Source organism: Scyliorhinus torazame, chromosome 17 (genome assembly GCF_047496885.1).
Source record: "Scyliorhinus torazame isolate Kashiwa2021f chromosome 17, sScyTor2.1, whole genome shotgun sequence".
NCBI lineage: Eukaryota > Metazoa > Chordata > Chondrichthyes > Carcharhiniformes > Scyliorhinidae > Scyliorhinus > Scyliorhinus torazame.
Genome location: NC_092723.1, coordinates 129,972,072 through 129,987,060, shown reverse-complemented (window position 1 = coordinate 129,987,060; position 14,989 = coordinate 129,972,072). Strand labels below are relative to the sequence as shown.

At 44.2% G+C, this 14,989-nt stretch overlaps 1 protein-coding gene across 1 annotated transcript in view; it reads left to right on the top strand.

Moving 5' to 3' along the window:
- ints1 (integrator complex subunit 1) overlaps nt 1–14,989 on the top strand; it is a 169,976-nt gene that overhangs the window by 65,062 nt on the left and 89,925 nt on the right. Inside the window, exons 15-23 of the mRNA XM_072481022.1 lie at nt 1,081–1,238; nt 4,721–4,817; nt 7,847–7,938; nt 9,848–9,908; nt 10,410–10,607; nt 11,453–11,582; nt 12,866–13,045; nt 13,826–13,975; nt 14,498–14,683. Of these exons, the coding sequence (XP_072337123.1) occupies nt 1,081–1,238; nt 4,721–4,817; nt 7,847–7,938; nt 9,848–9,908; nt 10,410–10,607; nt 11,453–11,582; nt 12,866–13,045; nt 13,826–13,975; nt 14,498–14,683 (1,252 nt within the window). The remainder of the gene's footprint in view (nt 1–1,080; nt 1,239–4,720; nt 4,818–7,846; nt 7,939–9,847; nt 9,909–10,409; nt 10,608–11,452; nt 11,583–12,865; nt 13,046–13,825; nt 13,976–14,497; nt 14,684–14,989) is intronic.

Sequence of the window (14,989 nt, the reverse complement as noted above, 5' to 3'; positions counted from 1 at the left end):
GCAAATACATCAATCACTCAGAGTTGCACCAATAGTTAGCAAGGCCATAAAAAAGCAAATCCAGCACTAGGTTTTATTTCTAGAGGGATTGAAATGTAGACACGTTATGCTAAATCTGTATTAAACCTAGGTTAGACTGCCCTTAAGTGCTGTTCTGGTCCCCATATATATAAAAAAAACATGAAGCAGTGGGAAGGGTCCAGAGGAGATTCACAAGAATGATCCCGGGAATGAAGGGCTTGTCATATGAGGAGCGGTTGAGGACTCTGGGGGTGTTCTCTCTGGAGTTCAGAAGGATATGGGGGGATCTCATTGAAACTTACAGGATACTGAGAGGCCTAGATAGAGTGGACGTGGAGAAGATATTTCCAGTTGGAGAGGCTAGAACTCGAGGGCACAACCTCAGACTGAAGGGACGATCCTTTAAAACTGAGATGAGGAGGAATTTCTACAGCCGGAAGTTGGTGAATCTATGGAACTTATTGCCGCTGAAGGCTGTGGACGCCAAGTCAATGAATCTCTTTAAGACAGAGATAGAAAGGTTCTTAATTAATAAGGGGTTACGGGGAGAAGGCAGGAGAATGGGGATGAGAAATATAATCAGCAATGATCGAATGGCGGAGCAGACTTGATGGGTCAAATGGCTTAATTTTGCTCCTATATCTCATGGTTTTATGGTCTCTTGGAAAAAAGAAGGCTGAGGGGTGAACGAATAAAAGTCTTTAGAATTATGAAAAACTTTGATAGAGCAGATACGGAGAGAATCTTTCCTCTTGTGGGGAAGAGCATCAATATAAAATAGTCACCAAGAAATCCAATAGTGAACTCAGAAGAAATGTCTTCACCCAAAGAGTGGTGAGAATGGGGCATTCAAGAGAGAGCAGCTTAAGCAAATAATTTAGACGGATTTAAGGGGAAACTAGACAAGCATATGAAGGAGAAGGGTAGGCTACGATGGAAAATCTTGATGAAGAAACATGGGAGGAAGCTTGAGTGGATCATAAATACTGGCATAGACTGGTTGGGCCAAATCGACTTCTGTACCATGTAACATATATAATTCTTTTAATTTTCCCTCAGTTTCTTTCTGCGGCTGTGCTCGGAGGTCCCACTCCTGGAGGACACTCTGATGCGGATCCTAGTCATTGGGCTGTCACGAGACCTGTCTCTGGGACCGGCTGATGCCATGGAACTTGCTGACCATCTGGTGAAACGTGCTGCATCAGTGCAGGCTGACGGTAAGATGACTGTCGGTGGTCAAGGCCAGCATGGATGATACGCTCCTAGTTGTGAAGGTAGCAATGGTGTTGGTGAACTTTATGCATGAACATGCTGCAGTTAGTTTGAGGATTGCTTTCTTCAGCAATGCTGCCCAAATCCAAGAACCACCCCCTTCCCCTCCTGGAAGGAAGAGGGTAATGGCTGTGGTGAATGAGAATGAAGTTCCTCTTCATGTCAACCATCATTCCAACTTGACCAAAATCCTGAAACTTCCTACCTAACAGCACTGTGAGAACACTTTCACATGGGCTGGAGTGGCTCAGAAGGAAGGCAGCCCATTACCCACTTCTAGAGACCAAGTAGGATTAGGTAATAAATACCAGTAACATCCATGTCCCAAAGATTGATTTCCTCTCAAATGCCACGGTGTGATCAGTTTTGAAACTGCAACAGTGCGTGAAAACCACATGTGTTACAGTGCTAGGAAAAAATATCTATGTGCAGTGCAGGAGCAGAGCAGTGACAGAGCATTAGCAGCTGTTGTGGATATTGTATGAATACTCCTAAAACCAGCTTATTAATGGAGGATATTGAAGGAAGTGAGAATGGAAATTACAGGGGCACTGGACATAATCTTCCAATCTTCTCTGGACTCGGGTGAGGTGCCAGAGGACTGGAGAATTGCAAATGTTACGCTCTTGCTCAAAAAAGCTTATCCGGATAGCCCCAGCAATTACAGGCCAGTCAGTTTAACATCAGTAGTGGGGCAAGCTTCTGGAGACAATTACTTGGGGTAGAATTAATATTTACATGGAAAACTGTGGGTTGATTAGGCAGAGCCTGCATGGATTTCTTATGGGGAAATTGTGTTGAACTAACTTGCTGGAGTTTTTTGAGACGGTAACAGAAAGGGTCAATGAGGGTAATATTATTGATGTGGTGTATCTGAACTTTCAGATGGCATTTAATCCATTGCCACACAACCGACTTGTGATATAAGTTAACACTCATGGAATTGGAGGGATAGTAGCATTGTAGATACAAAATTGGCTGAATAATAGAAAGCAGAGAGCAACAGTCAATGGATAGTTTTTGGGCTGGAGGAAGGTTTGTAATGGTGTTCCCCAGGGGTCGATGATAGGAGCCTTGTTTTTCCCGATACATATTAATAATCTAGATCTTGGTGTGCAGGGGACTATTTCAAAGTTTGAAAATGACATAAGACTTAGAAGTATTGTAAACTGTGAAGAGGACATTGTAGAACTTCAAAAGAACAGAGACAAGTTGGTGGAGTGGACAGATAGGTGGCAGATGAAATTCATTGAGGAGACGTGTGAGGTGAAGCATTTTGGTAGGAAGAACATGGAGAGACAATATAAAATAAGGGGTAAAATTCTTAAGGGGTGCAGGAGCAGAAGGACCTGTGTGTCTATGTATTTAGATCATTGAAGTTGGCAAGACAGGTGGAGAGAGCAGTTAATAAAGCATAAAGTAGGGCAGCATGGTGGCCTAGTGGTTAGCACAGCTGCCTCACGGCGCTGAGGTCCCAGGTTCGATCCCGGCTCTGGGTCACTGTCCGTGTGGTGTTTGCACATTCTCCCTGTGTCTCTGCGTGGGTTTCACCACCTCAACCCAAAAATGTGCAGAGTAGGTGGGTTGAACACGATTGGAAAATATAATTGGGTAATCTAAATTTTTTTAAAAATAAAGCATAAAGTATTCTGGGCTTTATTAATAGGGACAGAGTATACGAGCAAGAAGGTTAGGCTGAACTTATACAAGACACTAATTACACCTCAGCTGGAGTATCGTGTACAGTTCTGGGCGCCACACTATATGAATTATGTGAACCCATTGGAGAGAGTGCAGAGAAACTTTAGTTATGAGGATAAATTGGAGAGGTTGGAACTGTTTTGATAGAGATTTTAAAAATCATACGGGTGCTGGACTGTAGATGGGAGAAACTGTTCCCATCAGTAAAAGGATCAATAACAAGAGGGCACAGATTTAAAGTGATTTGCAAAAGAAGCAAATGTGGAAGAAGAAAATGTTTTCACAGTGAGTGGTTCAGGTCTGGAATGCTCTGCCTGGAACTGTGGTGGATGCAGATTCAGTTGAGGCATTCAAGAGAACATTAGATGAATAGAAGCAATGTGCAGGGGTCCGGGGTAAAAGGCAGAGGAGTGGCACTGAGCATAATGCTCGTTTGGAGAGCATTTACAGAAGCAATGGGCCAAATGTCTCCTGCACTGTGACTATTCTGTGATTTTGCCTGAATTTACAGCATAGAAACAGGCCATTCGACCCAGCTGCTCTGTGCTGATTTTTATGCCCCATATGAGCCTTATACCCTTTTCATCTAACCCTATTAACACAACCTACTATTCCTTTCTCCATGGTGTGTTTATCCAGTTCCCCCTTAAATGCATCGATGCTGTTTGTCTGTTCATATTCATTAACTAAGCTGAACCAGTCAATAACTAAATACTATACCCTAATTTCATGCATCATGTCGGTCGATACATGTTAAAATATCTGCTAAAATGTATTAATTTCTTATCCATTTTATTTGTGCTTAGTTAGTAGAATCTTTAACCGCCAGAGGAAACAAATTCTCTTTACCCTGTCAACTCCCTTCATCATTTTAAACACCTTCATTAGTTCACCCTTCAACCAATTAAATTTGAGGAATATAATCCACTTTTAGTGCAACCTGCCTTAAAAATTTCAGCTTGGTACATAAACATATATCTGGAAGTCAGGATATGAATATATATTTATAAATAAGTAATTATGTATTATGTAATTTGGCTTGATGTTACCACCCATGGCAGATGATTGCTTTACATATGCATCTCTGCACAGTAGTAACCATATCAGTAAAAGCACTGCCTCCTGTGCTAATATTTCTTCTAATATTAGATGCCTCTCAGTACCTGATGTTTGCATGCTTGCTTTAGTGCCTTTTCCTTGATCAATCTGGCTCTGAATTCAATTGGTTTAACTTCGTAGTGACATGGAGTAATGTGCAATGATGCCACGCTGTGTCTGAAGCTGTGTGTGTGTGTAGCAGTGAGCTGAAATACCAAGCATTCGTCTGCCAGGGGTGGTAACATCAATCCGTGCACAACAGTAACCCACTGAGTAATGTCATAACCCTCTGTGCTAATATTGCTGTCTCTGGTTATAAATGTCTCTCATTACAGCCAGCATCCTCGACATATGTAACTACCCTTTGTGCTTGGGAAAGGCTTTCTAAAAAATGAAAATGCTAAAATAATGCAAAATGCTGGTATGCATGGCAAATCATTCAGCATCCAAAACTGAGAAGACATTGAGGAATGTTTCCAGTGCAAAACTTCCTCAGAGTTCCAATGAATGGTTCCTTCTGCCAAGATTCCTCCTAAACTGTGTGCACTTGTTATTGTATTGTTTGCGCAATGTGTAATTTTTAACAAGATAAAACATTTCACCAATTATTTTGTCATTTCTCTTTCAGACCTGGATGTTCTTCATGTGGAGAGGATTCAGCTAATTGACGCAGTACTAAACTTGTGCACCTATCATCACCCTGAAAATATTCAGCTGCCACCAGGGTTTGTCCACATTCAGTCTAGTAATCCCAAACTGAGTAAAGCTTGTTCAGTTGATTTTCAAAATACAAATGATAAAAGCTGTCATGAGGAAATAAACACTGACTTTCTTATCTTTTCAACAAAATTATATGATGCAGCTGAGCTGTGCTGTGACCGACTGAGCTTCATATAATTGTAGAATCATACAGCAAAGAAGGAGACCATTCAGCCCGTTCTGCCTCTGCTGGCTCTTTGAAAGATTTATCCAATTCATCCCAGTCCTTGGTTTCTTCCCCATGCAAAAATGTTTTTTGAATTTTTAAATAAATAATGAATTCCCATCTGAAAGTCGCTATTGACTCTGCTTCAACATCTTTTGATTTAAAAGTGCATTTTTAATCTTTTTTAAAAAAAATAATTTTTATTAAAGGTTTTCATAAAATATCAATAACAAAATGAAAAAGAAATCCAACAGGGTTAAGTACAAAACACAGTCCAGAAAAACAACCCTCCATACCCCCCTCCCCTCCCTGTACATAAATAATAAATTAAGATTAACACCCCGACTTAATACAACAAGTATATACAACCCCTCAGACCCTCCAGTGTAAATAACAAAAACAAAAAAATAAAGTGACACCCCCCCTCCAAATTTTGAGGGCAGCCACCACCACCGGGCTCGTGGTATACCTCCTTGGAGGGAACGGCAGCGGCGCCATTGCCAACGCCCCCAGACTCGTACCCACACAAGATGCCGTCTCCAGCCTCTTCCATGCGCCCCCTCCCCCTCCATCACCCACTTGCGCACCATCGTCGCATTGGCGGCCTAGTAGTATCCACCGAGGTTGGACAGCGCCAGTCCCCCCCTATCTCTACTCCGCTCCAGGAACACCCTTCTCACCCTCCGAGTCCCTCGCGCTCACACAAACCCCATTATACTCCTGTTAACCCGCCTGAAAAAAGCCTTCGGGAAAACACGGGGAGGCACTGGAACAGGAACAAAAACCTTGGGAGCACCATCATTTTGATTGACTGCACCCTACCCGCCAGGGACAGCGGCAACGCGTCCCACCTCTTGAACTCATCCTCCATTTGCTCCACCAGCCTTGTAAAATAAAGCCTATGCAGGGCCCGTGCATTTTTAACCCTAACAAGCTGCTAACAAAATCTATTTGCATCTCCCCTCTCTTGTACAATTTAGGGAGAAGGATTAACCTGCTCCTGATTGCTAATCAAGTGATTGACACTGAAAAGTACGTGCATCAGCCTTGGGACAGAATCAGACTCTACTGTGATGCTCTGCACAGTTCATCAATCTGTAACAGCACGGTGGCGCAATGGTTAGCACTGCTGCCTTACGGCGCCGAGGTCCCAGGTTCGATCCCGGCCCTGGGTCACTGTCCGTGTGGAGTTTGCACATTCTCCCGTGCCTGCGTGGGTCTCATCCCGCAACCCAAAAGGACGTGCAGGGTAGGTGAATTGGTCACGCTAAATTGTCCCTTAAAAAAAAGAATCGGATACAGTAAAAAAAAATTTTTTTAAACTATAACTGCACACTGATAGTGCTTGCATGTAGAATGGAATGGCCATTTGTGTAAGGGGCTCATGCCCAAGGCACTGCTCTGTATAAGTCAGTGTCAAACGGAGGGGATAAATTTGAGTTAGTGATGGTAGAAAGGGCAACAGGAGTATTTGCGAATTTGATTGCAGTGAGCAGGTTGGTTATAATTTTCATAGAATTTACAGTGCAGAAGGAGGCCATTCGGCCCGTCGAGTCTGCACCGGCTCTTGGAAAGAGCACCCTACCCAAGGTCAACACCTCCAATCATAACCCAGTAGCACCACCCAACACTAAGGGCAATTTATCATAGCCAATCCACCTAACCTGCACATCTTTGGACTATGGGAGGAAACCGGAGCACCCGGAGGAAACCCACGCACACACGGGGAGGATGTGCAGACTCCGCACAGGCAGTGACCCAAGCCGGAATCGAACCTGGGACCCTGGAGCTGTTAAGCAATTGTGCTATCCACAATGCTACCGTGCTGCCCCAATGGCCCTGGTGTTGCAGTATGTTTGTGCAGTTGCACACTGTATTCATGCTGGTTGGACATGGTTTATGCCCATGATTTCTTGCTGATTCATCTCCATTGAGGAGATTGGATTAGTCTGTAAAGAGATGGACAATTGGCAGTTTGCCTGTAGTGTTCTCCTCTTGCCTCTGGAGGGCTTATATGCATTATATATATATATATATATATGCACAATATATATCTACAATACTTTAATGAATTGATAATACATAAGTGTATAATGCATAATGTATGATACTATTACGCATGTAATATATTACATGATGTATATACCAGATACAATACTCAGCACACTAGCATAGTGCTTAGCACAGTTGCTTTACAGCTCCAGGTTCCCAGGTTCGATTCCCGGCTTGGGTCACTGTCTGTGCGGAGTCTGCACGTTCTCTGCTTGGGTTTCCAACGGGTGCTCCGGTTTCCTCCCACAGTCCAAAGATGTGCTTGTTAGGTGGATTGGCCATGATAAATTGCCCTTAGTGTCCGAAAAGGTTAGGTGGGGTTACGGCGATAGGGTAGAGGCGTGGGCTTAAGTAGGATGATCTTTCCAAGGGCCGGTGCAGACTCGATGAGCCGAATGGCCTCCTTCGGCTCTGTAAATTGTATGATTCTGTGATTCAATGCACAAAAGTGTACTTGATATTTCCATATTATATACATCTATATATTATGTATCATACGTATGCCACATGATATCTAATCTATAGAATGTGATGCGTGAAGGCAGTAATGTCTAAATTTACATGATGTTTATACCTTACCCAAATATCTTGGTATGTCACAATCTTTGAACACTCTCCCTAAGAATTATAACTGTCTTGTTATCTGTATGTATTATACCCCTGTAACATGCAGCAAAATTCATATCAGACCTGCCACATTACTACAGCCATTTTAGCTACTCTGTGCTACCGTCTCTGCTGTTTAATGTGAATGTTTTTTTGTTTCTTATCCTCCAGGTATTCGCCCCCTGCTCTGGCTATTTCTTCCTTGTACTGGAAGGCTTGGCTGCTCCTGTTGGTTGTGAATGCTTTTAACCCACAAAATATTGGTGAGTTTCCTGGTGAATTACAGTTACTGCTTCCCCTAACAAAAGGCAGCTCTTTTAGTCATGCTCTCTGCTACATATGTCGATGTAACTGAAAGTGCAAAGACCTCTAGTGTTTCATGGATAGATTATTTAAAGTTCTCTGCATTCGGCTTTGCAACTTGGTGCTGTTTTCATGAGAAAGTGTTTGATGCTAGTAAACGTACCTTGTGGTATCGTATTAATCAGCGCGGGCCAGAGGGTTCCAGGTTTGATCCCCGGTCTGGAACCCTTAGACCGTGTAGCTGTCAGACGTACTACGATTGACTTCACAACTCGGGAAGAGCAAAATCAGCCAAAGCAGCACTTTTGGATGCTGACAATCCATGCTAGGAAGGGCAGGCACACTTAAAGAGAGGATAGAACCTGGTTAAGCTGTAACGCTCTCCACGGTCAAATAGCCTGCTGCTGTTCATTGCCTTGTCTGTATGCAAAGGAATGGTTTCATGGATGAGGTTGAGCAACTGGGTGCAAGTGGAAATGATGATTTTCAATCTAAGAGGGAAGTGAAAGAGAATATAATTGCAGATTAACTGCAATTGTTGCACAGTACTTTGTGCAGATAAAGCAAGGCTTATGTAGGGAGGATTAATACGTCACAAAGTGATATCATCTCAATGGCAGAGAGAGAAAGACAGAACAAGAGGTTTTAATCTCTTTCAAGAAGTAATTTGAAGAAAAAATTTACTGTCTTCATCTCTATCCATTAATTCTGATCGGTTTGCAGACCAGCTTCAGTAATGCAGACCTGTACCCTTGTTACTGAGGCTCTGCGTCAGCAAACAGCAACTTCACCTAACACTCCCATTCTACAAAGGACACTTTAGTCATGCTTTCAACTTGTAGGAAGCATACGATTGCACTAGAGAGGGTGCAGAGGAGATTCACAGGATGTTGCCTGGGCTGGAGGGTTTCAACTATAAAAAGAGGCTGGTTTGGGTCTGGGTTTGTTTTCCTTAGAGCAGAGAAGGTTGAGGGGGGACATGAGGTGTACAAAATTATGAGTGACATTGATAAGGTAGATGGGAAGAAACTTTCTCCCTTAGTAGAGGGATCAACAACCAGGGGGCATAGATTTACGGTAAAGGGCAGGAGATTTAGAGGGGGCTTGAGGAAAAAACATTTCACTTAGAGGGAGATAGGAATTTGGAACTCACTGCCTGAAAGGGTGGTAGAGGCAGGAATCCTCAACATTTAAGAAACATTTATTTGAGCACTTGAAACGCATGCATGCAAGACTATGGACCAGGTGCTGGAAAATGGGATTAGAATAAAATCATAGAATCCCTACAGTGCCATTCGGCCCATCGAGTCTGCACCGAGCCTCTGAACGAGCTCTGTAACTAGGCCCACTCACCTGCCCTAACACCGTAACGTACACATTCTTAGCCACTAAGTGGAAATTTTAGCATGGCCAATCCACCTAACCTGCAGATCTTTGGACTGTGGGAGGAAACACCGGGAGGAAACCCACGCAGACACAGGGAGAAGCCCAAACTCCAAACAGACAGTCACCTAAGGCCCAAATTGAACCCGGGTCCCTGGCACTGTGAGGCAACAGTGCCACCATGCTGCCCATAAAGAATAAGAATACACAGAAAGGTATGTAGAAAATAGAAGCAGGAGGAGGCCATCCGCCCCTTCGAGCCTGTTCCGCCATTCACTATGATCATGGCTGATCATCAGTAAATAGGTGCTTGATGGCCGGCGCAGACACGAGGGGCTGAAGGGCCTGGTTCTGTGCTGCAAAACGCTATGACTCTATAAACTCTTATAAGGAGTTCTAAAATCTTTAAATGTGTAAGTATTTATGTCTGAGTTGTCTTATTTGATGGTTTAGAGAATGGCAATGAAACATTTCTTCTATCTGCAGGTTTGGCTGCGTGGGAAGGCTACCCAACCCTGAAGATGCTGATGGAAATGGTGATGACAAAGTGAGTGACTATAATGCAGTATCAAAAATTCATAGGGAGGGAATTGGTCCATTTGCATCTTTCCCTAAGGTGGCTCCTGACTTTGGCCAGCTGGTTCCTTACGGTCAAGAAAATAAAATGATGCTAATCTGTGCTCTCACATCTCCAAATAACTTCTTTATCACAGCCCCTGCGGTTGTGAGGAAGCACGCACATCTGAAGTGTCACAACCTGCCTTTTCTCTTTACTGGTGCTGACTGGCTTGCTGTGTTTTTCTCTCTTTATTTCCCAGCTCTCTGTATGAGTGGGAAGAGGCATGGTTCTGTGTTGTGCGGTCCACATAATTCGTGAGCAGCTGCTGCTGTATTTTGCCCCTGGTCTGGGGTAACCTATCGCGCTCTCTGACAACCTGCCAGAGCTCCAGTGCTCACCTGCACCACCTATGAAAAATGCAAGGACATTGCGAGAAGATGTGATCATGATCAAGGCCACTTAAGTACTTGTGATTTTCTCTTTTTGCAGCAACTTCTCATACCCACAATGTACTGTGACCGACGAGGAGACCCGAAACGACATGATCAATCGCGAGCTGCAGATGTCGCAGAGAGAGAAGCAGGAGATCTTGGCCTTTGAGAGCCACCTGGCCGCCGCATCAACAAAGCAAACCATCACTGAGAGCAATAGCCTGCTACTTTCGCAACTGACCAGCCTCGACCCACAGTGAGTATTTGGCAGTGAGCGGCAACATTGACCATCCCTTTAGTGAGAGTGGACATGCACTCCTTGGAGTCATCACCCCCTAGTGCAGGATTGCCAAGGACCCATGTGCTGAAGCTCCAAGATAGCGAGCACACTACCGAGAGGGTACCAACTGGCAGGAGTCACCAAACATGTTGGGCTTGTTTACTCCGGCTGAGGGGTGACCTGATAGAGGTCTTCACAATTCTGAAAGGATGTAATAGGACAGATGCAGGGAAATTGTTTCCACTGTGGGGAGGACTGTAACTAGATTCCTAACATCTAGTTGTGGATGCTGGGAAATCTGAAATATAAAAACAAAATGCTGGAAATGCAGGACAGAGAAATAGATTTAAATGTTTCAGGTCAAAGGGGTAAACTATTGAAAACTGAAGAAATCTGAAATATAAACAAATATAAGATGGTCACTAATAAATCCAGGAGGAACCTCTTTTGCCAGAAGGTGATTAGAATGTGGAGTTTGCTACTATGTGGAAATGTGAGTGACATTAATGTATTTCAGAGGAAAGTAGGTAAACATACGAGAGAGAGAAAGCAATAGAGGGATAGGGGTGATGAAGTAGGGTCGGAGTAGGCTTGTATGGAGAATAAAGACGAGCATGGATCTATTGAGCTCAGGCTTGTTTCTGTGCTGTACATTCCATGTTAAGTGTGTCGCCGCAGTCATGGTCTACTTTTGTTAAACATAGTTGTCTCAGGAATGATATTTAGGAAAGCCCTGTGGGCGTAAGAGGGGATACAGTGAACCTCTGACTGGGCATTTGTTGACTTCCAGTTTACTGACCTTTTGCCTCCCTGTCTCTTAGGGGAGTTCCTCGTCGGCCGCCTCCACAGGTTCTCGAACAGCTGAAGAGCTTGAATCAGTCCCTTCATCTTGGGCATCTCCTGTGCCGGAGTCGCCACCCTGACTTCCTGCTAAATATCATTCAGCGACAGGTGAGTGTGCGCAGCTTTAGCTGGAAGTAGGGGCTGTTTTATAGATAGAAAGAACTTGCATTGATAAAGTGTCTTTTACAATCTCAGGACTTGCTGAAGTGCTTTACAGTTAATGGAGTGTGGTCATTATTGTAAAGTTGAAAATATGACAGCTTTGGGAAAGAATAACTCCGGAAAGCCCCAGAAATGTGGGCTTAGTTTAGACTGTAATAATGCGGAGCTAGCGCTCGCACAGACGTACTGAGCCAAATACAGAGAAAGGAATTTGGCATTTATATCATGCCTTATACGACCGCGGGATGTCCCAACCCATTCACCAGTCAGAAGAACTTCTGAAGTGTACATGCAGCACTTGATATTCAGTTCCATTGCAATCAATGACATTGAGGTGCTATGTATAACAGACAGCTGATCCAATACCCACTTTATTGCAGTTCTATTTTAATTCCTATCCCAGAAAACAAGTGCCTGATATCAGCATCTTAGTTTGATCATGGCATCAAATATGGACAGTTGCAATGTCTGGAGCTATGGCTGATGAATTTGTTCTATTACTCCAGGGTGCAGCATATCAGAGAATTAATTGCATGGGAAATATTTGAATCTGTTAACCTTATAATTGAGGTACTTTCATATGTACAGATGCTGGGAAATAAGAGTGTAAATCTAGGTTCCTGATATGTGTGTGGAAAGTAGGAAAGCTATCTAATCTTGTGCGTGAACTGATGAAATGTCTATATCTCTGGGGGAAGCATTAAAATTCTCTAACACAAGCTTTGTGGCGCTGGAAAGCTGTTTTGGTCAGCCCACACTAGAGTGAGTGGCGCTGAGACGATATGGATGTTGTGTCCCAAGCGCATTGCATCGTTGTTACTGTTCCATGAAGGATTTTGTATTTTACAGACTCCTGGGAACATACAGCACAGATTGAGGCCACTCAGCCCATTGCGCCTACACCAGTTCTCTGAAAGAGGCTACTCATTAATCCTGTTTCTTCCTTACCCTTTCACCATAGTCTTGCAGTGTTTTCTTTTTAGAGTATCTTTCCAGTTACCTTTTGGAAGTTGCTGTTGAATATGCTTCCGCCACCCTATCAGGCACCCCAGATTAAGTTATTAAAAACTCATCCTTCCTGGTCTTTTTGCCAAATACCTTTAGCGCTGTATCGTCCAGTTATTAAGCATATCAATTATCAACAAATCATAGGTAAAAATAATGTGTGAGATTAAAAACAATTCTGACAGTAATTTAAGATTTTTGTTCCTACTTGTCCTCCCCTGTAGGCCTCATCCCAGTCCATGCCCTGGTTAGCAGATCTGGTACAGTCTAGTGAAGGATCCTTGGACGTGTTGCCGGTCCAGTGCCTGTGTGAATTCCTGCTCCACGACGCAGCCGATGAGGTGACTTCCACAGAAGAGGAAGATGAGGGTGAGAGCAAAGAACAGCGAGCCAAGAAACGACAGGTGAGGCTGTGGTTGTGCAAATGGGTCGATGGCACTGGTATGCTGCTGCCATGAATGGCTGACAAGATAAAGATTTGCATTTAGACAATGTCTTTCATGACCTTGTGGCTGTGCCAATGAGGTCCTTTTGAAATTTAGTCTGCTGTGATGTATGAAACATGGCAACCAATTTGAATACAGCAAGCCTCCACAAACAGCAGTGTGATAATAACCATATAATTTGTTTTTAGTGATGTTGGTTGAGGGAGAAATATTGGCCAAGTCACCAGGGTGGACACCCTGTGCTTCTTTTGAAATTGTGATGGGGGGTCCTTTAGATCCACCTGAAAGGACAAACAGGGAGTCTTGGTTTAATGTTTCATCCTGAAGATGGCACCTCCAGCAGTGCAGAGCTCCCACAGTCTGCTTGGATTATTGATTAAGTGTGTGCTGTGGAAATTGAACCCACGATCTGACTTGGAGTCTGAGGGAAGTTTGTAAGAGGTCCAACTCTACCATGACTGAAGAAAGTGGTAAAGCTCTGCTTTTTTTAGTCCATGTCTTCTGCGGGCTAAACTCTGCAAAGTCTTTGCTTTGGGTGAGGAAGTTATCAATCATATCCTTGTTTCAACTGAATGCTTTTCTCCTCGATGCAGAATACAGAAAGATAGCAGCTCCGACCGTGTAGTGCTCTCTTAGCACTGGCATTGGGAGTGAGAACCTAGGTTCTGTGCTCACGTGCTTGGAGCGGGCTAGATTGCGTCCTTGTTTGAATCCAGTGTTTTTTCTCCTATAATGCAGAGGCAGCAGAAGCAGCGACAGCTCCTGGGCCGTCTGCAGGACCTCCTCTTGGGTTCCAAAGCCGACGAGCAGACCACCTGTGAAGTGCTGGATTACTTCTTGCGGCGCCTGAGCTCCCCACAGGTGGCTTCACGCGTTCTGGCCATGAAGGTAAGTCAGAGGAGAGCGTGTGTCTATTAAACCAACAGCAACTCCTCCCATTGTGAAGTTGGAGCAGGTATCTGTATTTTGAAGGAGGTGTGATGGGTTGACGGAGTGAGTCACTTTTCGACTGCCTGCTGCAACGCTCTATTTCCCTCTCCCGGAGATGCCGAGCTGAGCATCCCCATTCCTAGCCAAGTGACCATTCCACATGTGATCCGCAGCCGTGAATGTCGGTGGATTATTTAATTGTGAAGGATGCATGCTGATGTTTATGCTGCATATGAGCCTCACCCCACTCTTTTATATACTTTGGTCCACTCACCCTGTCAACTTACTGATGATGTCAGTGCCTCAAGGGGAGCCGCGGAGCATTACGGGGGCATTTCTGCTTTGGTTTTACAAAGAACCTGCTCATCTATTTTAATGATTGAATTTTGATCCTCACTTTTGGAGGACTTCCTGTTTGCTGGGAATCTGATGGGAAAATGCCAGCGTAAGTATACGGCCTAATCTTTCTCCTCGCTCCAGGGCTTGTGTCTGGTCCTGACTGACTCCGAGAGCAGCCTGCGAGATGCGGAAGAGCGAGAACAGATGTTGGAAGAGGATTCCAGTGATGGGGAGCCACTCCCTGGATATCAGTGGCTGCTGCGGGATCTTCCCAAACTGCCTCTCTTCAGCAGTGTCTGTAACATGACATCCCTGGCACTGCAGCAGGTGAGCTTTGCAATGTAGCTGAAAACACTGGCGTTCCAAAAAAATTATTATTGGGGAAACACCAGAGTGAAGGACTGAGAGCCTCCGATGAATGCCAGCTTTGAAAAGACATGGAACAAATAATTAAGTAGGGGTTAGATGACATCAAGTTTGGGTTTTGAAAGCCTGTGTACTGTAGGGGCCGGTTTAGCTCAGTTGGCTGGACGGCTGGTTCCTGATGCAACGGCAACAACGTGGGTTCAATTCCCGGACCGGCTGAGGTTATTCATGAAGGCCCCGCCTTCTCAACCTCCCCCCTCGCCTGAG